Source organism: Apium graveolens, chromosome 7 (genome assembly GCF_009905375.1).
Source record: "Apium graveolens cultivar Ventura chromosome 7, ASM990537v1, whole genome shotgun sequence".
NCBI lineage: Eukaryota > Viridiplantae > Streptophyta > Magnoliopsida > Apiales > Apiaceae > Apium > Apium graveolens.
Window position 1 is genome coordinate 73,136,794 of NC_133653.1, and position 25,740 is coordinate 73,162,533.

Consider the following 25,740-nt stretch of genomic DNA (forward strand, 5'->3'; position numbering starts at 1 on the left):
CCATTAAAGGCCTTGAGCTCCCGAATCTTAGTAATAAATACAACAAATAATAACCTTAGTTTTTTATCCATAACATTTGGCGCCGTCTGTGGGAAAGCACAACAACAACCATGGCGAGAACACGGAGAACAATTGGAGTTCTGGAGGAAGGAACACCATCAGGGACAACTCAGGTGATTTCGTCAACCGTGGAGGTTCCGCCCCATTCAACTTATGCATCTACTCAGGGGGATGCCCAGATAGGGGGAACTCAACCTCAGCCACAAAGGACAACTCCTTCGATTATTCAAGGTACGAATCCTCAAGTTCAACAAGTACATATACCTGTGAATTCTCGACCCGTCGGGTATGAATATTCAACTGTTGTTACTACTAACCCCCCTTATGGGATGCCCCTTCGCCCTGAGGTTGGAGGAAGCGGATATGTTGGGCGAGGCGAAGCACGAGGGCAGTCACCCCCCTATATACGAGGTTTGGGTCCTATTCCTGAGGATCGGGAATTTTCTGGTCCTTACACTGAGAGAGACTCCGAATCTTCGGATGATGAAGTGGCCCCGAGAAGGAGGCGTCCTGGAAAAGAGCCAATGGCCGATGGAAGGCAACGCCCCCAAAGCACCCCAGGGGCGAATCCCCAAGAAGTGCAGGAAAGGATCAGGGCTCATGAGGCTGAAATCCAAAGGCTGAGGCGTGATTTGGAGGCTCACCAGGCCACCAGACCCCAGATACCTCCTAGGGGGAGAAATCCTCCTCCTGTCATAGACCTGGATGGTCCGGTAAGAAGAAGGGCTGCTGTCCCAAGAACTGATCCAAGCAATCTCCTTCCCCTTGGAGATCCTGATGATCCAACTCCACCCTTCACAGAAGAGATAATGAATGCCCATATCTCGAGGAAATTCAAGATGCCCACTATCAAAGCCTATGATGGCACGGGAGACCCCGCTAATCATGTTAGGACATTCTCTAATGCACTGCTGCTGCAACCCGTGAATGATGCTATAAAGTGTCGGGCCTTCCCTCAAACCCTGTCGGGTATGGCTCAAAGATGGTACAGTCGCCTGCCCCCAAATTCTATTGGATCGTTCAGAGAATTAAGTCAGGCTTTTATTAAGCAATTCATCAGTGGAAGAGTCCATGAGAAAAGTTCAGCATCTCTTATGAGTCTTGTGCAGGGAGCTAAGGAATCCTTGAGAGATTACCTGAATCGTTTTACAAAGGAGGCTTTAAAAGTCCCAGACCTTGATGATAAGGTAGCCATGATAGCACTGCAACAAGGAACCAGGGATGAGTTTTTTAAGATGTCCTTGGCCAAACGTCCCCCTGAAAACATGTTGCAACTCCAAGAGAGGGCAGGGAAGTATATCAAGGTTGAAGAAAGCATGAGGAAGACCGTAGTAAGTAATGAGCCCACTGGAGGCAAGAAGCGAAAAACTGATCTGGAGTATATCGCTAAGGACAAATATCCTAGAACCGAACAAAACCCTGATTCAACCCCCAAAAAGGGAGGACCTGGGCAAAAGTTCACTGAATACGCTAAGCTGAGTGCTCCTAGAAGTCAGATTTTGATGGAGATTGAGAAAGATAGAGATATTCACTGGCCTAAGCCCTTGAAGGCTGATCCCGCCAAGCTAGATAAGAGCAAGTATTGCAGGTTTCACAAGGATGTTGGCCATGACACCGATGAGTGTAGGCAATTGAAAGATGAAATTGAGTTTTTGATTCGAAAAGGAAGATTGAACAAGTATACTGGAGATGGAGGGAACAGAAATAATAATGGAAGGAGGAACTTTGAAGATCGTAGGAGGGACCAAGACGATCAGGGGCGGAATCCCCAACCTAGAGGGCCGGTTATAAATGCAATTTTTGGAGGACCGCGACGCCCTCGAGGGCCTGTGATAAACACGATCTTTGGAGGTCCAACTGCTGCTAGATTGTCCAAAAATTCCAGAAAGGCATATACTAAGGAGGTTATGCATATTGTTGGAGAAGCCCCGAAGAGGGCCAGGACAGAAGTAACATTGGCTTTTGATGATTCTGACCTAGAGGGCGTGAAGTTTCCCCATGACGACCCGCTGGTCATAACACCGATAATAGGAAATAGCCCGGTTAAGAGGGTCCTTGTGGATAATGGTGCTTTTGTGGATATCTTGCTCCACGATGCCTTTCTAAGGATGGGGTATAATGACTCCCAGTTGACACCAACCGACATGCCGATATATGGATTTGCTGGAGTAGAATGTCCTGTGGAAGGGATAATCAAATTGCCAACCACCATAGGTACGGAGCCAAGGCAAGCAACGCAGATGCTGGATTTCGTGGTGGTAAAGGCTAGTTCAACTTATAATGCTATCATGGGGAGAACAGGGATACATGCCTTCAAGGCAGTCCCCTCTTCCTACCATTCAGTCATGAAGTTTCCCACCCGAAACGGGATTGGAGAAGAGAGAGGAGATCAAAAAATGGCTAGAAGCTGTTATGTGGCCTCTTTGAGGGCAGATGGAGTCGGGGGGCAGGATCTTCCTATTGAAGATATGGATGTTCGAGAAAATGATGAGAATAGAGGAAGGCCAGCAGAAGAATTGGTTTCGGTTCCTTTAGACCCCGAGAATCCTGAGAGGACGACTTTCATTGGAGCCACATTAGAGGAGCCCCTTAGAGGGAAGTTAGTGAAATTTTTGCAAGAAAATAGTGATGTGTTTGCATGGTCAGCAGCTGATATGCCAGGCATAGACCCGGAGTTAATTACTCACAAGCTAAACGTGGATCCAATCCGGAAGACAGTGAAACAAAAGAAAAGAAATTTTGCCCCGGAAAGACAAGAGGCTATAAAACAGGAAGTAGAAAAACTCTTAGAGGCTGGTTTCATTGAGGAGATTCAATTTCCGGAGTGGTTAGCAAACCCTGTAATGGTGAAGAAGGCTAATGGAAAGTGGAGGATGTGTAAAGACTTCACTGATCTGAATGATGCATGCCCCAAAGACTATTTCCCGCTGCCTAGAATTGATACTTTGATTGATGCCACTGCTGGACATGAGATGCTGAGTTTCATGGATGGATTTAGCGGATACAACCAGATCAAAATGCATAAGGATGACATTCCAAAGGTATCATTTATCACTGACTTTGGTGTTTATTGTTATCTTGTTATGGCGTTTGGTCTCAAGAATGCAGGAGCCACCTATCAAAGGTTGGTGAATAGAATTTTTAAGGATCTTATTGGTAAGACTATGGAAGTCTATGTTGATGACATGTTAGTCAAGAGTCTAGTAAAGACTGATCATATAGCCCATTTAAGGGAAGCTTTTGAGGTCCTGAGGTACCACAAGATGATGTTGAATCCTACGAAGTGTGCTTTCGGAGTAGGATCTGGAAAATTCTTGGGACTGATGGTCTCAAAGAGGGGAATTGAGGCTAACCCGGATAAGATAAAGGCGATCCTGGACATGGAACCACCAAAAACTGTTAAGGATGTTCAGAAGCTTACAGGAAGGGTTGCTGCGCTAGGATGATTCATCTCCAAGTCGGGGGACAAGTGTTTGTCATTCTTCAAATCGCTAAAGAGCATCAAAGACTTTGTATGGAGTGAGGAAAACCAGAAGGCATTTGAAGAGTTAAAGAAGTATATGGCCCAGGCCCCGTTGTTGGCCAAGCCAGTTCTGAGTGAAATTTTATTCTTGTACTTGGCTGTTTCAGAGAGCGTCTTGAGCGCGGTGTTGGTTAAGGAAGAACTGAAAGTCCAAAAACCCGTATACTATGTCAGCAAAATTTTGCATGGTGCTGAGTTGAATTATTCAACTATTGAGAAATTCGCTTTAGCCTTGGTAATGGCTTCAAGAAAGCTGCGTCCTTATTTTCAAGCTCACCAGATTGAAGTGCTAACAAATCAGCCACTGAGAAATATTATTCACAGTCCCAAGGCAAGTGGGAGACTGATTAAGTGGGCAATAGAGTTGGGAGAGTTTGATCTCAAGTATAAGCCACGTACGGCTATAAAAGCCCAGGCACTAGCTGACTTCGTGGTGGAATGTACCATACCCAACCAAGAAGTCGGGGGGCAGGAAGATACCATACCTCAAGACAAGGGAGTCGACAATGGGGACAGGGAGAAGGATGATAAGGAGAAAGAATATTGGGTTCTCTATTTTGATGGAGCATCAAAAACAAATTTCAGTGGAGCAGGGTTGGTTTTGCAAAGCCCTGATGGGTTCTTAATTGAGTATCCTATGAAGCTAGATTTTCCAACCACAAACAATGAGGCAGAGTATGAAGCCCTGATAGCTGGCCTTGGTCTAGCTGGGACACTTAGAGTCAAAAACTTAAAGGTCCGTGGAGACTCGAAGCTGATCATATCCCAGGTAAAGGGAGAATTTGAGGTAAGGGATGATACGATGGCTAAGTATGTCCGCCTAGTAAGGGCTGTGATGACCCAATTTAATGAATGCCATGTTGAACACATTCCAAGGGAAGAAAATGTTAAGGCAGATGCGCTATCAAAGTTTGCTTCATCTGAGATTGAAGAAAGTTCAGGAAGTGTGTACTTCCGTGTTTTGAAGACACGAAGCATAGATGTTAAGCTTGTGGCTCCCATAGGCTTGGGGACGTCATGGATTGATCCCATCAAGGCTCACATTCAGACCGGTTAGTTGCCAAGCGATGCAACTGAGGCACGGAAGTTAACTATTCGAGCACTAAGGTACTCCTTGATAGATGGAATTCTGTATAAGAGATCTTTCGTGGTTCCTTACTTGAGGTGTCTCAGGCCCGACGAGGCACGCTTGGCTCTTGAGGAAGTGCATGAAGGTATTTGTGGACAACACTTGGGGGGCAGGGCCTTGGCTCATAAGATAACTCGTTTAGGCTTCTATTCGCCAGAAATGATGGCTGATGCCAAAGAATATGTGAAGAAGTGTGATCGTTGTCAGAAGCATGCACCAGTTGTTAGACAACCCCCCGAGATGCTGACCTCTATCAACTCGCCTATTCCCTTTGCCATGTGGGGGATGGATATTCTAGGGCCTTTTCCTATGGCCACGGCACAAAGGAAATTTCTGATTGTGGCCATTGATTATTTCACCAAGTGGATCGAAGCCAAACCCTTGGCCAAAATCACAACTAACCAGGTTGCACAATTCCTGTGGGAAAACATTATGTGCCGATATGGAATTCCCCGTATCCTCGTCACTGACAATGGAACACAATTCAACAATGAGGAATTCAAGAAGTATTGTGAAGAAAATGAAATTGAGTTACGATTCACCTCTGTGGCTCACCCGCAGGCCAATGGGCAAGCAGAGGTAGCAAATCGGATAATCCTGGATGGACTAAAGAAGAGGATCGAGAAGTCAAGAAATAATTGGGTGGATGAGATACTTCCAATATTATGGGCCTACAGGACTACCTGTAGAGTCACGACAGGAGCAACTCCCTTCATGTTGGCATATGGGGCAGAAGCAGTAGTTCCAGTAGAGATATCACATTCCTCTCCAAGGATTCAGGCTTTCAATGCAGAAGAAGATGAGGAAGGGCAGAGGTTAGCCCTGGATTTAATCGATGAAGTGCGAGATAAAGCACATGCAAAGATAGTAGAATATCAGAAAAAGGCTTCATTCTACTACAACCTAAGGGTTAAAGAGAGGTTTTTCAAACAAGGTGACCTAGTCTTGAGAAAAATAGAGGCTTCTGGTGTCGGACAGAAAGGAAAGCTTGCCCCGAATTGGGAAGGGCCGTACAGAGTCAAGAGCGTTCAGGGTAGAGGAACCTACAAGCTGGAAACTATGGAAGGTTTTGAAGTCCCGAGGACCTGGCACGCACAAAACCTGAAGGTTTACTACGTGTAAGATAGGCAAAGTACGATTCTCACTTGTCATTGTGACAAGTAGGTTTAAAAGCACCTTGAAGCTTTGCTTGCGTAGGATTTTATATTCCAGTAGAATTTACATTGTCTAGTTATTGTTGATTAGGGTCGAACCCATGTTGTGTAAGGTTTTGGAAAACCAGACTTCATATTAAAGAGTTTGAAATTATTTCTATCTAAGGATGTTTAAAGTTCAAATGCGTATTAAGATTGTAAAGTTAAAACAGAAAGAGGCAAGAAAAGCAACATATGAAATATAACCCCGAAGGGTAACAAGTTCAGATATGAATAAAGTTCAAAAAGAAGATATACAAAAAGTTAGGCCTTGGAAGGCTGAGATTCCTCAGAACCACTATCCGAAGTCTCCTCGGAAGTCTCAGTCGTTCCTTCGGACGTCTCGGTTGTCCCCTCCGAAGTCCCTGTAGAAGTTCCCTCTACAGGAGATGCTGGCTGTTGAGGCGCTGCTTTTGGAGGCTCTTCCACCCTGGCCTTCTTAGCGACAGGCTCAAACTCCTCTTCGGAAGAATCTTCCTCATCTCCATCCTTGATCATAACAACAAGCTTCTCAGTAACACCTCCAAGCTCTGGAACCCGCACAGGGCAAGGAAAGGGGGACTGCTCAAGGACCTCTGGAAACTCATCCTGGATGGCCTCCACAGCAGCATCCCAGCCCTCTTTATAGCTAACCGGGTGAAGAAGGGCATCATGTTCCACCATCAAGTCCTTGAATTTTTGGGTGTCCATCCAGCCATCAAAGGCTTTGTCCTTCTGCGCCTTCAGAATGACATTTTCGGCCCGTGCCGTCTCCAGGTCAGAAGTGGAAGAGGCCAGTTGAGCTTCAAGGGCCTCTATTTTTTGGTTGGCCTCCTCCAACTTCTTGTTGGCATCTTCCAGGCCAACCTTCCAAGCCTTAGCTTGGTGAATGGCCCCTTGGAAATGGGCGTTAGCCTGCAAGAAAAACAGCGAAAGTTTAGAAAAGAAACATGGAAAGATAAGTACGAAGGGCATAAGTAAAGGACGTACCGTCGCCAGAGCCTGGGCTCCAAATAGCTCATTCCCCTCTAAGTCCTGTTGAAGGACAAAATCTTGATAATCCACCGGGGAGATGGAATGCTTAGACCATTCCTTGGACAGCGCCGTGCTGCCCACAATTGAGTCCTTGCCCCGGATCCCCCAAGCAGGTTGAAAATAGGCCCCTGGCCTCTGCTTGGTGCGCAGAACTTGGCTGGGGCCTTCCTCATCTGGCTCCGTTGCCTGAAGAAGGAACTCGGGGAAGCGGTCACCCAGTCGAGGGTCTTTAAAGATCTTCCCTGCCCTCTTCATCCTGGTTGTCTCCAGGTCCTTCGGCTTGGTAGCCTCCTCAATCTTCTCAGCCACTGCAACAAACAAAGTCAGTTGAAAACCAATGAAATAAAAGTGCAGGAAATAAAGGAGGTAAGAAAGGGAACTTACTTTTCTTATTAACGGGTGAAAGGCCGCGTTCTACCAGGACGGTCTCCCGGATAAGGTCCCAAGAATGGGAAGTACCGTTGTCTTGCGTAAGGAGGTTGAAACCTCTAGCCTCCTCCTCAGACAAAGTTATGTCATTTGGGCTCCCGTCCACGGCCAGCCTAAAGGATGATCGAAACAGGGAGCCCCAATCTCCACCTTCCCAAATAACAAACAAAAAATCTTTCTACCACCCCAAGTTGTTGTCAGGGATGGACTTCCCATTTACGATATGGGGGATAGTGGGGCGCTGGTTGATAGAAACCCAACCCGGACTTTTATCAGGGCTGTTTTTGAACTGAAAAATCTTCCTGAAGACAACAACAGATGTGGGGACGTTGTGCTTGGCGCATTGCGACAGATAGCACAGAATCAACCTCCAGGAATTAGGGGGAAGTTGGCAAGGGCTGATGCCCACATCAGCCAGTAGCAAAAGAATGAATGGATGAAAAGGGAGTCTAATACCTGCCCTTAGAGTATCCCTATAGACGCATAGCGCGTCCTTCTTCCACTGACAGGCCCTGTCGGCCGGACCCGCAAGAACCAGCTTAAAAGGCTCCTTGATTTTGAAGCAGCTGCTCAACTTTTCCAGCTCCTTGGGATCCCGTAAAGCACTAATATGATCGTGCGCGTCCAGATGCGCATCAGACGGATACTCGTCCCCTCGAGTGTTGATCATGTCGATTAAGAAAGTATACCTCGATCGAATAGGAAAATCGTTGGACTTTCTAGCCACGTTCATCTTGGCCAAGCGAGTCATTCTTTTGTCAGCCATCTGAAAAAAGTAAGGGGCACGTAAATAGGCTACTGGCTGTTTAATGGGAGACTTCAATTATGTTCTTGGCTTGGATGAGATTTCAGGGGGCAGGGAGCATTGGACTCCAGATATGCAGGCCTTTAAGGATTGTCTTCTCAATAATGGTTTAGGTCCAATTCGTACGGTTGGAGATGTCTTTACTTGGACTAATAAGAGAGAGCATAACCTGGTTCTGAAAAGGCTGGACAGGATGGTGGGGAATGCTGCATGGTTCCATCTGTTTTCTGAGGGGAGTGTTTTCATTAAGCAAAGGGGTCTTATGGACCATAATCCGCTGCTGTATGAAGAGCCGATGCAGATCTCTAGATTGGGTAAACCCTTTCAGTTTTTCAATTTCATGCTTGACATTCCTGGTTTTTCTGAGTTGGTATCTCGCACTTGGTCTCAAGGCTGTTTGGGCAGTCCAATGCAGCAATTCAGCTTCAAACTTAAAAATGTTAAGAACGCTCTCCGTGATCTTAACAAAGAGCATGAGAATCTTCAAACCCTGGTGCATCAATTCCGTACTCAGCTTCATGAAACCCAAGATTTATTGGCTTTAAACAGGAATCCAGCTCTTGAAATACAGGAACAGGAGCTTATTGATAAACTCAATTTGGCACTTCTTAGAGAAGAACATTTTTTGTTGCAAAAATCCAGGGTCAAGTGGATGCATAAGGGAGATGGCAATAATTCGTTCTTTCACCACCAATGTAAGGCGAATTGGAATACCAATAAGGTCCTTAGCCTTCAAGATGAGGAGGGGCTTATGGTTCATGGGCAAATGGAATGTGCTAAGGTGGAAGTTTCGTACTTCCAAAGTCTGATGAGCAATGCTTCGCGTTCTAATGATTTGGACCTCAGCTCGGTGGATTGCAAATGCATCAATGAGACTCAAGCGAGGGAGTTGGTGGCCCCTATCACCAATTCTATCATTTACCTGACTTTGAAATCAATGAAGCGTAACAAGGCTCCAGGACCGGATGGGTTTAATGTTGAATTCTTTTTGGCAACCTGGGATATCACTGGGACTGATTTTTGTGAAGCAGTGAAATATTTCTTTGCAACAGGTAGGATGCTCCCTGGAACTAATGCAACTTTTATCTCATTAATCCCTAAGGTTATTACTCCTTCCCGAATGCAAGAATTCAGGCCAATATCCCTATGCACTGTAATGTACAAATGTATATCGAAAATCATTGCCTCTCGGTTAAAACGTGTTTTACCAGCAATTGTCAATGATGCTCAATCAGCCTTCATTCCTGGACGCTCTATTTCTGATAACATTATTTTGGCTCAAGAGTTGTTTCGGGGTTACGATCGTGAAACTGGGGCCTCGAGGTGTGCACTCAAAATTGATCTTCACAAAGCATTTGATACTCTAAACTGGGATTTTATTGTTGCAGTTTTGCAAAAAATTTGCTTGCCTGAGGTAATGATTTCGTGGATTCAAGGCTGTATTTGTTCTCCCAGATACTCAGTCAAGTTGAATGGAGTAATTCATGGGTACTTTAAAGGCACAGTGGGCATTAGGCAAGGGGACCCTCTGTCTCCTTATTTATTTTCCTTAAGCATGAATATCCTTTCCTGTTTGTTAGCCAAGACTCCTCCTGGGTTTAAGCATCACTGGAGATGCAAAGATTTGAACATCTCCCACTTGCTCTTTGCTGACGATGTTCTTTTATTTGCTAGAGGATGTAGGGAATCGGTATCCCACATTATGGATAACCTGGCTGTCTTCTCGGCTTGGAGTGGGTTAAAACCCAGTGTGCACAAAAGCACCAGCTTTTTATGCAATTGTGATTCGGGGTTTGTTGATTGGTTTGATTCTACTTACTCAATTCCGAGAGGATCTTTACCGGTAAAGTTCCTGGGCGTTCCTTTGATTGCTTCTCAGCTATGCATCAACGATTGTGTCCCGTTGATTAACAGAATGACTTCTAAGCTAAATTCTTGGGCTAATCTTCTTCTGTCTTTTGCTGGGAGAGTTATGTTGATCAAGGCCGTTCTTCATGCTATCCAGGGATTTTGGTGCAGCCACTTCATTTTACCATCTGCTGTGCACCGTAATATTCAATCGATGCTTACCAAATTTCTGTGGAAGGGTAACATAAACCAGAAAGGAGGTGCTAAGGTGGCATGGGAACATATTTGCTTACCAAAGGATGAGGGAGGATTGGGATTAAAAAATATGGTTCATTGGAACAAGGCTCGTATGATTCACCACCTCTTAAAAATAATTTCAAGATCTCCTACGTTGTGGGCAACCTGGATCAATCGAACTGTGCTTAAACACAATCACTTCTGGACAATGAAAGTCCCAACAGATTGTTCGTGGATTTGGAGAAGAATTCTCAATCTTCGAATGGTGGCAATTCAATTCATCTCTTATCACATTGTCACGGGTGAATCTATATCCTTGTGGTTTGACCCGTGGTGGAGGTCTTGTTGCCTTGCAGATTCAACCTCTTCTCCAATTATTAATCAGTGCTCATTGCCTCATACTGCTACGGTAGCTTCAGTCATTAACTCAGGGTATTGGATGCTTCCTAGACCAAACCTGAGAACCCATCACGTTGCTCCTTTACTCACTGCTTGGATTGAAGATCCTAATCTTCCAACTATTCACTCTTCTGGATGTGATCACATTTTATGGGATGGGGTGCCGTCTATTAAGATCAGGACCTGGAATATTTGGAACTCCATCCGTGATACGAAACCACCGGTCCTATGGCACAGAGCGGTTTGGCACAGGTTGCAGATTAATAGATTTGCTCATCATCAGTGGCTTACCTGTCTTAACCGTCTCAACACCTTGGCCAGACTCCATAGGTTTGGCATTGCTTCTACTCAGCAGTGTTTTTTATGCATTATGGGAAGAGAAACCATCACTCACTTATTTTTGCACTGCACCTATAGTAGATGGATTTTGATGGAGCTGTTTAGGCATCTTGATATTTCGATTGCTCATGCTTCCTGGACAGAGTTTCTGCAGAGTTTCACGGAGTTGCCAGACAAAGCCAAAGGGAATATAGCTGCTTGTTATGCCCAGGTGTTTTGTATCATATATGGAGGGAAAGGAATGCGAGGTCTCATGGTAAAGGTGTTTTCGGACCAAGGAAATTACTTCATGGCATGGTTCAGGATATTAAAGCTCGGATGTCATCCTCAGAATGGTTCAATGCAGTTACTTCTTCAAGACCAGATCTTTTGTTCTTATAATTTGTATCTTGTCTGTACTTCCTTGTAGTTGTTTGTAGTTAGTTGTTGTAGTTTCTTCGCTGCTTTGTGCTTTCTATCTCCAATCTTTCCTTAAGATTGGTTATAGATAGTTTATCTATGGCTTGTCATAGATCATAGGGTGAATCCCTTGTATATTCCTTTTCTCTATCTATAAAGCAATTTAGCAAAAAAAAAAAAATGGCACACAATGGAAAAATAGACACGAAAAGCAAAGGGAGGAATCTTACCTGAAGAAGCGCTCCTGAAAAAGGCTTTGAGCTCCGACTTGCTGTTATTTCTCTGAGAATCTTAGCAGGAAGATAAAGAAGAAAACTAAGAAATGAGAAAGTGATGAGTAATAGCCTTTCCTCATTCCTTTATATAAAAGGAAAAGGAAATTGAAGGGACGAAAAGCCCATTGAGAACAAAAGCCCATAAGAAAAAGCCCAAAAAAAAGAATATTCCAGAATATTCCTAGGAATTCTAGAGCATTCTAAATAGGGTGTATTAAGCCCAGATCAATAAAAGAGGCCCAATAAGATTTAAAAAGGCCCAATAAAAGAGGCCCAATAAGATTTGAAAAGGCCCAATAAAAGAGGCCCAATAAGATTTGGAAAAGCCCAATAATAGAGGCTCAGTAAAATTTAATAAGGCCCAATAAAAAGGCCAGGCCCAAATCCAATTAGGATTTGGAAAATACAATACCCTAAATTAAAGCTAAATGAAGAAGGCTAGTGGAAGACCAGGAACCAGGTCGAAATCCAGGTCGTGAATCCTGCCCGAAATCTTTCGAGCAGACACCCGAAAATAACGGGTAAAAAAGACCAGAATCCAGGTCGTGAATCCTGCCCGAAATCTTTCGAGCAGACACCCGAAAATAGCTGGAATAACGGGACTGAATTGAGGTCGAAGCTTCGACCAGGAATGAGGTCGAATGAACCAAGCATCTTTCAAAAAATGGGGATTAAAAACCCAGGTCGAAGTTCGACTAGGATCCTGGTCGAATTCCAGGTCGTGGATCCTAGTCGAAATCCTTCGACCAGGAAGCAAGAAAACCAAAGAATTTTCGAACAGGATTCAGGTCGAAATGTCGACTAGAATCCTAGTCGAAATCCTAGTCGATAGGCTCATGACAAGAAGCTAAAAAAAAGGGGGTGGAATTTTCGACCTAGATCCAGGTCGAATTTTCGACTAGGATCCTGGTCGAATTCCAGGTCCTAGATCCAGGTCGAAATTTCGACTAGGATCCTGGTCGAATTCCAGGTCGTGGATCCTAGTCGAATTCCTTCGACCAGGATGGCAAGGCTGACCCCTATTTCGACTAGGATCCAGGTCGAAATTTCGACTAGGATCCTGGTCGAAATAGGGCTGGAAATCTGAAAAATTCAGAAAATTAGGGAAAATCCCAGAAAATTAGGGAAAAATCCCAGAAAATTAGGGAAAATCCCAGAAAATTAGGGAAAATCCCAGAAAATTAGGGAAAAATCCCAGAAAATTAGGGAAAATCCCAGAAAATTAGGGAAAAATCCAGAAAATTAGGGAAAAATCACGGAAACAAGGGAAAAATTCCTGGAAATTAAGATAATTCCTGAATAAAAGGAAAATTCATTGTAAATGTGTAGGTCGCTCCACACTTTACGGAAAAACGAAACCCTGTAAGGGAACGAATAGACTTAACTTCTGCGAAACCTAATTAATGTTTCCCAAAAGTTGGGGGGCAAATGATAGGGATAAATTAATTATGATTGTATAATTAAATACTGCATTAATTGTACAAGCTGTGGACTGCTAGGCCCAATAAAAAGATATATGATACTTAGACCAGAAAGGTTAAGCCTGATGGACCAGATCAGGCCTAATGGAATAAAAAAGGCCCAAAAAGCCCTGGTTATTAATTAATTTTGTAATTAATTAATAAGGGAAAAATCAGATGTTGAGAAGAGTCCCGATAAGGATATAAATCCTTAGAGATTAGCCTCAAGGGGACCTAAAAGGATATGGAATCAGTTTCCTACTATCTAGGACTCCAAAGTCCATTCTAATTATGAGACTTGCCCACCAAGTCTCCTATACCAAATCCAATTTAAGGACTCCCAACATCTATATAAGGGGCCTCACCCCACAAATCAGAACTACGTTTTTTGGCTTGATTCTCTAATTCACAGAGATACGTAGGCATCTCGTAAAGGCAGATCGAGCCACGAAACACGAGAGCAGCCATTAAAGGCCTTGAGCTCCCGAATCTTAGTAATAAATACAGCAAATAATAACCTTAGTTTTTTATCCATAACACTAATACACCAAAATCGAATCGCAAATAGATCGGAAATAATATTATACACAAACCCGTGTGTTTCACACGTTTTCACTGTATATTTTGAAGCAAACGGAGGGAGTAGTGAAATAAAAACCAATAAAAAATTTATCACCTAAATTTTATTACGTGCATATTGATAGTTTTAAATTGCATACAATAATTGTTGGTGTTTTAAAAGTTAAAATCATTCCGACAAAATTTGAGTTAAAAGCAAATTGGAAAGAAAAACAAAGAGAGGAGGAGGTGGGTACCCAACCGAAATAGTAAATTCAAATTGAAAATTGTAATCCCCGTACCCCGGAAAACAAAACCTATCGAGAGAGAAATGGAGACGATATTAATTGACTGTGTACGAAATAGTCTCCGTCACTTGCTCTACCGCAACGCTATTTTCATGTGCGAACGTCTCTGTGCTGAATTTCCCTCTGAGGTATTCAATCTCTAATCTCTTCCTATTTTTTTTTTTTTATCTTATTCTATTTTTTCAACTTAATTCACTTGTTCTTTTTGTTACTCCTCGAAACTAGTTCAAATTGTTTGCTATGTTTAATACTTATATCTACCGGAGCTACTGCAGTTGAGTAGCTCTTATAGTTTCTACGTTATTAAAACTTTACTAGAATAAAATGTCGTACTTTGTGATAGGCGGCTAAATGAATGGTGTTTATAAGATATACAGGTGTTGAGGGTATTTCTTATATTACCATGGAGTCGTAACTATTAAGCCTGGGCTGGGTAGGTAAATCCGTAGAGGGTGTGGATTCCCTTTTAGAACTATTGTTCCTTCCCTAGCTTGGACACCTTCTTTGCACATTGCAAAACACAAGTAATTAGATATATGTGATAGCTATTACTGTTGGGGGCTATATCCGGTGGTAAAGTAAAAAGTAGTCGTCTAGTTGAATAGATTTGTGCCCCCAAATGACTGTATCTTATTAGGGAATGCGTTATTTTAATATCACTCATCGATTAGTTAGTAATGTTTATATAGATTTATAAACACAAGTGTACTAATAATATTTATATTGGATTTTTGTGTGGGCGTTGTTAATCTTGTACTCATCAAACCCTTGGGCTCAGGGTGTTACAAATAATAACACCTGGTATACTGGTGGTACATGATAAAGAATGATGTATTTTCGGATTGCATTTTTAATTTTACTCCACTGTTCTATATACATATAATATAGCTACAATCTTGAGCATGGTTGTCACGGCCGCCGAAGTCGTGATTAATTGTAAAGCTGGAGTCGAGCCACTGACTTGGACCTTGGACTAGGGTTTTCGGCCAAGATTTGCAACAAGAAAGAGAAAGGGGGTGGGGGACCTTGGATCTATTATTTACATTGTTGTCACGGGCCCGACTAGTCGACTAGCCTAGTCGACGACTAGTGGACTAGTCGGTTTGAGAAATTTGATTGGAGAGCTCGACTTGCGAATTGTCGACTAGTCGGTGGACTTGGTCGACTAGTGCAAAATCCAATCAAAGAGAAAAATAAAAAATTTCTAAAAACCTACTAAACATCAGCAATAATAATTTCAGCTTAATTCTTTATGTAGGTGTGTTTATGTATATAGAAATTGAATAAAACTGAATATACATGTAGTATAATCTGTTTATATATTTGTATAGTCAGCTTATCTACTTGAAAGATATGTTTGTGTTTATCATATATATTATGTAATTCTTATATACATGAGTATGGGAATGTTAGAATTTTGTTGTGGAAAACCACGTATATAAGATACATATTATTATATATTATTTAGTTAATTATTATAAATTTGTCGACTAGTCAGCGACTAGTCTACGGCTATTCGACTAGTCGACAAGCTGGACCTTTATCGACTCGACTCGACTTATCGACGTGTCAACCATGATCATTTATGCCTGTGATCTTCAATTGCCGCCTCACTTCTTTATTTCAATCATCTTCTTCATTGAATTATATGAATTATATGTATATGTAGATGTTTGTATATATTGACATATATGTGTCACTAAAAGCAACGCGTTTGTATATTTTTGTCAATATTGTTTTCTTTTTCTGTGGCCCCCTTAATTGTAAGCAGATACATCAAAATAGAAAGGTTAGTTATTTATTTATTACTGGATAGGTAATTACTTATCTTCCTACTAAGAAAGGTGGCTTCTTCATCGCCTTATAGATAAAAAACTGTTTCTTTTAATTATTTAACATAAAGTATTACAATTTATGAGTTAATTCTATAGATAAAAACATTAAACTTAGAAAGTACTTAAAGTTACTTAAGGTGTTCACATGTGTGCGCACACAATTTATTATCTTTATTTTATTGACTATTCAACGACTAGTCTTGACTAGCGGACAACTAGTTGAACCTCTGTAGACTCCACTCGACTTTCCACCATGACAACCATCTTAATTATAATTATCAGGTCTATGCCATATTATTTCTTATTCTGGTTTAAAAATATAACCTTATGCAGTCAAACTGTTGCACTAGAATCCCAGTTGGTGGCATATGTTTATATTGTTATAGACTTACAGTTTCCTGCATAAAGTCCATTTTTGGACTTCTTTATTGAAAGCAATTTTATACTTGATGAGGGAGGTTTACCATGTCTGCCATCCCTAGCTCTATTTCTGCACCGAGTTTGAACTCTAAATTCACCTTCAACGTCACATGCTTAAGAAGCATTGTAGTTGATCTTTTTTCCTATATTTGAGTTCTCAATTATATTTCTTCTTTGAATATACAATGGTTTATGATTGAATACAGACAAATTCACAACTGCTAGCAGCGTGTTACTTGCAAGATAATAAAGCGTACTCTGCTTATCATATTCTAAAGGGTATGTACTTTTTTGCTCTATTTTCAAAATTATTTTATGAGCTACCCTCGAGAATCGAGATCATTATGAAAATACTATTTGAGATATGGATATTCTTGAATTTTCTCTATACCTCGAAGCTAGACTAATCCATAATCTCTTGGCCGTGATTCTTGTAAATTAATGAAGGAGCACAACAGGCTGAATCCAGATATCTGTTTGCCACAGCATGCTTTCAGATGGATCTGCTTAATGAAGCTGAAACTGCATTGTGTCCTCCTAGCGAGCCTAATGTTGAGGTATCAGTTAGTTTTAATCATGAAAGCATCTGCATATGTTTATTGAAGTCATGATATAACGCGAATAATATTTAAACAATTTACTTACTGAACACCTGATAATTTGATTCCTGTCAAAATTTAAATAATGTTATACACATTATATTTTTCTGGAGTCTTCAGATTGACATGTTTATCATATTATGCGGTTCTACTTAAATCATGTACTTATATTTATGTAGGTTCCAAATGGTGCAGCTGGTCATTATCTTCTTGGACTCATCTATAGGTTCCTCACCATCTTCTCTTAGTAATTCAATGCATGTATTATTATGTTTTTTTTAAATCATCTTTTTATTTTTTTATGTTATACATAAGCAGTAAATTGTGATTATGACTTTCATATAATTTTTTAGAAATTCATACAATGCCATCACTATGCTGATGTTTTTTGTTGTTTTGAGCTCTTTCATCAATAAATTACTAGAAGCACATAATATTTATTGTGTCACTTAAGTTTCGAAAATATTGTACTATTTTTGAGTTTTGTTATCTAGAAATTGACAAAAGAATCTGGTGTAGAATGAAATAGTGGACTTCAACTTAAATTGAAGCACATGATAGATAACTAGATATGGTTTGCTATCATCTACAGATAGGAAGTGGTTGTGCTTCACTCTTATTTAGGCCGTGTAAAGGAGATTTCTCAACCAAGTACCAAGTCCTTTTGTAGCTATGTTTGAAAGACCAACAAAATATACTAAACCATATGAGTTATAAACTAAAAGAACTTTTTATGTATTATATGTTCACCCTAAAACTTGACATATAAGCGACTTTATTTGATTATTATCATATGAACCCTCTCCCACTCCCTTGTACACACACGGGTGTACACACTACGGCTTTGCATATCTCTTTTTGCTCATAGATCATGTATCAATGGCTTGTGAATATCGCTTTATAAATGCCTTATCTTTTGAGTATTTCTTGAATTCATCTCCTTTTTAGGTACACTGATAGAAGAAGAAGTGCTGTGCATCACTTTAACCAAGCCTTATCAGCTGACCCATTATTTTGGGCAGCATATGAAGAGCTGTGTGTATTAGGTTAGTGGCAAAAATCATGAAGGAGAAACATATAGTCTGGCACATGCATAATGCAACCTTAATTTGTACAATTAGACAGCTGAAATTGAGTTCCATGGGATTTGGTAAATGTTGAGCTGATGTGCATGTCGTGTTAGGCAACAGCTAAGATAAATTACATTTTTTAATTTAAACACCATAAACGTCCTTATCATTTTATTTTTCTTTTTCTTGCATAAAGCACAATATATGTCATTTATGAGTTCGCAACTTTCATCCTTCAAATGGATGTTTCCTCAAATGCGCAGTTCCATGGATTAAGATTGATATTTATATTGTCACTATGACCAATTGACTATATTATTGTTGAAAGTTGCAGCTCAATAAATGATAATTATCTAGGTGCTTAAATTGGAGTATCACAGTGTCTTCTGCTGCCTAAACTAATTTTGCAGTCAAAATATGTAATTAACTAATCAATATAGAAAGTACTATTAAGTGCATACGCCCTTACGACTTGGATTAGTTGATTCTCAGATCTCAGTTTTGTTTTTTTGGATTTTATGTTTGGGGACAGTACTAAATTGCTATCAGTGACGTATCTTTATTCATTCTCCTATGCTCACTTCAAGATTTTAAATTTACAGGTGCTGCTGAAGACGGAAATGCAACTTTTGGTGAATCGGCTTCACTTTATGTGCAAAAGAAATACTCAGGTCACGGTTTAGTTTCCCAGAGCATGACGTCATCTACTGAAAATACAAATTCGGTTCCAGTGAGAAATTTAAGTCCGCATGACCCTAGTCCAAGACAGGTAAAGAATTTGCACAGTAATACTTTGAAAGATAACCCTGGAAGTCATGGAACAGCTTTGTCTGGAGGAGCTTCTGGTCAGCCAGTGAATGGAAGTTTTGCCAATATGTCATTCTACAGCACTCCTTCTCCAGTGACTTCACAGGTTTCTCTAACTAATTATACATCTTGCTATCGATGTTTGCTTAGTATTTAGTGTCTTGGGTAGATACCCTATATTGCTTTTATTATTTCCTTCTTTTTTAGTGCTGTTTGCAATTGATGCTGTTGAGCCATCACTATTTTGTGTTTTTTACTTAATTTAGGTGCGCAGCTTCTTTCTGCAATCTGCATTAATTTCCGTTTTCTTTCTTCCTTTGCTTTTTTCTCTCGACCGCTTTGCTACTCTATAGGCTTTATGTAAAATGGCAGGGGTCAGCTGGTATTACTCTCTTTTAGGCATAGTAATGATATTCATGTAGCTAAATCTATTAAGTTGTTCATCTTTGTTTAGCTATTTGCGGTACATAAACACGTTGATTACAGACTTCGTTACTTTAGAGTTAAAAACTTAAAATGTTGGATGTTAGTTGTTGACTGCATCTGTATGTCTATAACAATTGCAGTGCGTTTAACTTTAACATAAACATGTTTTTTTTCTTTCATGCAACTTCCAGGTTTGGAACCTCTCATTGAAAATATGTCTTAGCGTTATTGTATCCAACCCCGTATCTTTTCTGTTGAACAATTGGTAGTTCCCCCATACTAATTGCTTTTTCTGAAATTCAATTAAATAACAAGCTTGGTCTGTCAGCCTTTTTAAGTAACTGATATTTCAAGTGTTATTTTTCTTTTGCGGGGAGGGAGGGGGGCAGCATTCTCTCAACTTAAGTGCTGTGGAGAGATCTACCTTTCCTATTTACCCTTAATTTGGAAAAAATCGTTAATCCCCAAACACACTCTCTTTCGTGATACTGTTCAGCTGAGAAATTTATAGTCTTTCATGTGCGTGATTTAAGGAAATGGCAGTGGTTTCTTTTTAGTAGTACTCTGAGTTCGACGAGCTCTCACACTCTATCTATCTGGCTGCCAGTGTCTCTCTATCTCTCCTGGTGTACATGCTTTTGTGTAGTGTTATAAAGCATTGAATATGAAACAAATAACTGATCTCATCATTCTGAAAACTTGCAGATATCAGCTGCTGCTCCGCCTCCTATATATAGAAACATTCAAGCAAATGGTCCAAATCCTAATTTACTTGGTAGTGATGGATCCCCAAGGTCAACAATAAATTCAACAATGCACGCCCCTCGAAGAAAGTTTGTGGATGAGGGAAAATTAAGAAAGGTTATACACAAACATTTTACTCTTACAAGTTTAGTAGTCTTGCTGGTGTTCTGCTTTTCTTAATTTAGTGTTGTTTTTTTTTGTTTTAAAGTGTTGCAACACCCCCAACCTGTACCTTTCAAAATTTGTATTTATCTAGTTCATGTGGTTTTCCTTTTGAACAATCCCATCATGGGCATCACTTTCCCTATTCAAAGGGTGGCCGTACATCTTGTTGTTTCCAGATCTCAGGAAAATTATTTGATTCTGGCCCAAGAAGAAGCACTAGGCTTGCTGGAGAATCAGGACACAACACAGGCTCGAGTGTGACATCATCTACTGGAAATGGAACTAGTTACTCCTCAAAGTATCTAGGTGGCTCCAAGTTGAACTCTGTTGCATTTCGTTCTGTGACTTTTAGAAAGGCACAAGCTCGGGGTTCTGAAAGTTTTGATGAAGGTGATGTATACGGATTGTGTCGTTTTTCAGTATTTTGCTTTTTTGGTTATCTGTCATTTCTGCAACCAGTGACATTTAGCATTACTATATATGTTTGAACCACCTAATGGACGCTATTGCATGATTTTACATAAAAATGGTTTGATAAGGTAAGACAATCTTTTGTAAATGCAAGAATTGAGAATCAGTTTCATATGTGTACATTTCAGTTTCTATCATGTGAATTATTTCTGTTCTCACTGTTGCAGGGGTCCAACAAGAGAGTTGTGATGATTCCCGTCCCAGTATGACGACAACTTCTACTTCATCCCTTGCATGTGATACCAAATTCCTTGAAGAAGGGATCTTGATGGCCACAGGAGGACCGATTATGAGTGAATCACAAGCAATAACTGGTGCTTCAGACTTAATAGCACTCTTGGCTATTCTTGGAGAAGGGTATAGACTTTTGTGCATGTATGTTTGCCAGGTATTGCATAGTGATAGATGAATATATGTTGTAGTTTATTTAGGAATCTTTGTTTTCCTTTTTTGACTTGTATATTTTGCTGGCACAGGATGCGCTGGATGTTTATCGAAGACTTCCACAGAAGCATTATAACACCGGTTGGGTTCTTTCTCAGGTGATAATGATATGGCTTCTATAACCATAATTGCGTCTATGCTTTGTTCCTTAGTCCATTTAAATTTGATTTGAAGGCGGGACTTCATTAGCTTTAAGAATCATTGATAATGCTTGTAATTACAGCTGCGTGACTTTGCTCCGACAGGCGATATTCATTTTATTCCACACTAAACATATTCTTCTTATCTGACAAGCGACGACCCACTTTGGTAATTGGTAGTGAATGAATTTTTTCCGGTGACTTTGGTTGCGTGTCTACTTGTTTCGACTATCATCTATGTTTCCATGTAGGGGGTGGCAATTTCGGGTAAAGAGTCGGGTCAGGTTGTCGTACCCGGTCCTATTTTCGGGTCAACCAAACACGACCCAAAGTTAGCAAACCCAAATTCAAGAACAGCACAAAAAGATAATTACGTAACAAATCTGAATCGACCAGCATATAATCATTAACAAACTCAAATTCAACAACAAAAGAAATAGATAAGCTAACAGCTACGGAGATCTGTTGGTGTCATCAATTCATGAACTTAGCTGCTATGTTTTTATGCATATAAGTTATATCAGCAAATAGGAACTGCAAATACAAAATAGATTTAGCAGATAAAAGAGAAGATGGTGTATCTCTTATAAATGCAAAAACGAAATGATTGAATAGCGAAGAGAAAGATAGAAACATGAGAGAAAAAGTGGGTGTCAATAGAATATTGGTGTGCGGTAATATCGCTGATGCTTTGCTGTGACTATGATAGCTAGATATTAGGTTATAGAGTAGTTTAGGTCAAATGTAAATGACATCACAGGTGTTGTACTACTCCCATATAATAAATATTAGTGTGCATTAATATTTCAGGTCGACCCTAAATTTTTTAGTAAACTTTTATTTAACCTGAAAATCAAAACTCCAGACCTAAATCTGTATTTTTTCAAGTCGGATCGTGTCAGATTTTGCCACCCCTATTTCCATGGTTTTGGATCAAGAACTTTGGGGTGGATAATGGATGTATATGTTTTTTTTAAAAAAAATTGATTGTGAATTCATGGGTGATTCAATACTTACTTTTATCTAGCAGTGTTTGTATCTACTATCATCCAAATTCATAAATAGATGGAATTCTCTGTCTCGTGATACGTATAACAATTCTATCAACCATTTTGCCATATAATTTTGTCGTAGTTTATTTTTGTTGATCCTATGCTTTTAGTTGGTCCTTTAAAATGCCTATATAAATATAAATATATGTATTCTTGTAATTAATTTATAGTGTCATTTTGTGTGATTCACAGGTCGGAAAAGCGAATTTTGAGTTGGTTAATTATTTGGAAGCGGATCGTGCATTTAGTCAAGCCCGTCTGATCTCTCCCTACAGTTTGGCAGGAATGGATATATATTCTACAGTTTTATTTGTAGGTCAACTTCTGTACTGCGCAAAAATTTATTTTACAATCACAGAGTTTTTCTAGGTTGGTTATTGACTTTGTATGCCGCGTGAACACGACCCCCCCAAAACAATGTCAACTGTCTATAAAAGTTATCAGATCGCTTTTGGTATCTTGTAGTTTTTTTTTCTTAATATGCCTGCATTGAAGAACTCTCTGTCGACACCAATATGTTGTTAGATTTCCTATTCATTGACATTATTATCTCTGAATAATATCTTTTTGATCTGTCATCTGATGTGTTTTCAGTTTAGTCATCTGCCTATTTATCGTATTTAGACTTGAGGCTTGGGTGGCTATGCTTTCCTCTGTTTTAACGTCAATATAATTTAACTGTTTCCGACTGTTGTACTTCCTTGACTCTTCTTTGCCTGTTGCAGCATTTAAAGGAGGACATGAAATTAAGCTACTTGGCTCAGGAGCTGGTTTCAACTGACCGCTTAGCTCCTCAGTCTTGGTAGGTAATTTATCTTTCCAAAATGTATAATGCAGCTTTGTGCTTTGGTTCCAAATGTTTTCTAATCTTAAAATATATAATATGCTATCAGTTATTAAAGTCGGAATTGTTGATTTTATAAGCAGTATTATGGGGATTTTGCAGGTGTGCCATGGGTAACTGTTATAGCTTGCAGAAAGACCATGAAACTGCTCTTAAGAATTTTCAGCGAGCTGTTCAGCTAAACCCACGATTCGTATATGCTCACACCCTTTGCGGTCACGAGTATGTAATGACGAATGATCTTAGGGCTCTTCATCTAAAAGAACTCGGTCTACAAGTTTTTATATGTGTAAGCATTTTCTGTAATATGTGTAGTTTTTATTTGCAGATTTGTAGCCCTAGAGGATTTTGAGAATGGAATCAAGAGCTACCAAAGTGCTTTACGAGTTGATGAAAGACATTATAATGCCTGGTATGGTCTTGGTATGATCTACCTCCGCCAAGAGAAATTTGAGTTTGCAGAGCATCACTTCCGAAAGGCTTTCCATATAAATTCACGTTCTTCTGTTATTATGTCTTATCTAGGGACGGCTTTGCATACCTTAAAGGTTCAGCCAAGTGCATTACCTAGTTAATTTAATGCTGAAATTTTCTATCTACAAATCTTAACTTTTGTTTTTAAAAAACTGACAGAGAAGTGATGAAGCTTTGGTGGTGATAGAGAATGCTATTTCAGCAGATAAGAAGAATCCTCTTCCCATGTATCAGAAGGCTAATATACTTACAAGTATGGAAAAATTTGTTTTGGCTCTAGAAGTCCTTGAGGAGCTAAAAGATTATGCCCCTCATGAAAGTAGTGTGTATGCTTTGATGGGTAAGATATTCAAAAGATGCAATATGCATGACAAAGCCATGCTTCATTTTGGACTAGCTTTAGATTTGAAACCATCTGCAACAGATGTTGCGACCATCAAGGTGCGTGTTAATAGTTTATTATTATTTTTGGTTAATATATGAAACTCGTCATCTCGAAATTTGAGGGATAAAGGGATTGAAAAAAAAGATTATTACCATTTTATAATTTGCCTGTTCACTAGAAATTATAATGCTTGCGTAATGACCATTATGAACCGTATGTGCTTTTGCATACACCGGCACCCCTTATTATAAGTTGCTTTTGGTAATCACTTAAATCTAGGGTGTTTTTTCTTTTTGATGAATCATAATATTAGGTGAACTTCTTACTCAAGGTGTTGGTCTTGTGATCATTCATTTGTGCTTCACATGCATGCTTGTTCTGCTAGCAGAAATGCACTCAGTTAGTTATAACTTATAAATCATAGATGTATACACTGAATTGAAAAGCAATGGTAATATGAAAGTATGATTTTTTATTAGTTTTGGTTTTTTGATGTAAATCTTAATTTGGAATATCTGTAGGTTGGCTAAATTAGTGTAAATATGAATTTGCTTTTGCTTTAACAAACTTGCCGTGTTTACAATTTTTTTTTCTTTGCTAAATTGTATTTTACAAATTCTATTTTTTTCACTTGAATGCAAAACTCTAGGTTCTGGTTCCCCTCCCCCCCACCCCTTATATATTTAATCATTCGAACATCCATCATTTTGGCAGGCTGCAATAGAGAAGTTGCATGTGCCAGATGAGTTAGACGACCCGTTGTAAGTTCACGTGGTATTTAACTGCAGAAGTAGCGATGTTGTAAATTATTCGGCTTAATCAACCAGCTTGATGAGATTTGCCCTGCTTGAGCTTTCGACCGGTGCTGGATTAGTTGGCCCAATCTTTAGGGCTTTTCTTACAAGTAATTCATGTAGTTAACAAAGTATTCACAATTTTGTTATGTATTTACTTAAGTAGCATAGTAGCACAAGTAGATTTCAAGATTTTGATTCTGCATATACTTGTAACAGAATGTTACCATTGCGAAGATAGCATGTATTATAACGTATCCTCGTAGCATATTACAGTTCGGCTTATCATATGACAATTCCTATTAGGGCTGAGCAAAAAACCGAAAAAACCCGAAACCGAAACCGTTAAAAACTGATAAAAACTGACCCGTTTAAATCCGAACCGAAACTGAAAAATTAAAAACCGAAATCGAAACCGATTTGCGGTTTCGGTTTTAAACCGTAAAAACCCGAAACCGATCGGATTATTAAAATAAATAAAATAAAAGAGAGACATACAGAAGCTTAAATATTTCACAAGTATTAAAAATGGTTATATTTAATATTAAACACCAGCTTCATAAGCAAAAACGTGTAATGCTTAAAAGAAACAAGAAACTGAGAGGCCTATATGCACCAAATCAGAAAGATAAAAAAGATTGTTTTTTTATCAATCTTACTTAGATATCAGCTTTACGCAGAAAATTTCGCAGTCCTACAAAGTACCCAGGCAAAGTACTTATAACCAGCAGCAAATCAAGAAACGATGTGCCCTTAGATGAATCTTGCTTTTCCGCCTAGTGTTTCATTTCCGTCTTTGTTAGCATTTTACTGAGTTGTTCTCATCCTGGAATTGAAACTGGGCTCTCTGTGTGCCTGAATGTTTCACTTGTACCCATTGGAATCGTGACATTTGTAGGGATGACAACGGGTCGGGTTCGGATCGGGTATTATAAAATCCAAATCCAAATCCAAATATTTTCGGGTTATCCAAATTCAAATTCGTCGGGTTTCGTATCGGATCTGGTATTTTTCGGATATCCAAAATTACAAATAATGTAGTCAAATTTTGTATTATTTATACATACAAACACTATTAATCACATTTATATGAT

General features: G+C 39.8%; 1 protein-coding gene and 1 pseudogene across 2 annotated transcripts; one reads left to right on the forward strand and one right to left on the reverse strand.

The window, feature by feature from the left end:
* LOC141673748 (uncharacterized) overlaps positions 1-25,740 on the reverse strand; it is a 184,559-nt pseudogene that overhangs the window by 50,834 nt on the left and 107,985 nt on the right.
* On the forward strand, positions 13,900-24,916 carry LOC141671805 (cell division cycle protein 27 homolog B-like). 2 transcript variants are annotated; one of them, XM_074478158.1, is made up of 16 exons: positions 13,904-14,104; positions 16,438-16,510; positions 16,679-16,788; positions 17,010-17,056; positions 17,779-17,876; positions 18,503-18,813; positions 19,839-19,994; positions 20,219-20,432; positions 20,681-20,901; positions 20,990-21,055; positions 22,342-22,461; positions 22,875-22,951; positions 23,096-23,215; positions 23,322-23,541; positions 23,627-23,908; positions 24,567-24,916. In XM_074478158.1, the coding sequence occupies exons 1-16, from the start codon at positions 14,000-14,002 to the stop codon at positions 24,615-24,617; spliced, it is 2,271 nt and encodes a 756-aa protein (XP_074334259.1). In that variant the 5' UTR covers positions 13,904-13,999; the 3' UTR covers positions 24,618-24,916. The 2 variants fall into 2 exon arrangements, with proteins under 2 accessions (XP_074334260.1, XP_074334259.1); XM_074478159.1 differs by lacking the exons at positions 23,627-23,908; positions 24,567-24,916 and having other exon boundaries at positions 13,900-14,104; positions 23,096-23,219; positions 23,322-23,428.

Coding starts and splice junctions, on each gene's coding strand:
- LOC141671805 (XM_074478158.1), top strand. CDS start 14,000: ATGGAGACGATATTAATTGACTGTGTACGAAATAGTCTCCGTCACTTG. Junction 22,952..23,095: donor CGCTTAGCTCCTCAGTCTTG/GTAGGTAATTTA, acceptor GGGATTTTGCAG/GTGTGCCATGGGTAACTGTT. Junction 23,216..23,321: donor CACACCCTTTGCGGTCACGA/GTATGTAATGAC, acceptor TTTTATTTGCAG/ATTTGTAGCCCTAGAGGATT.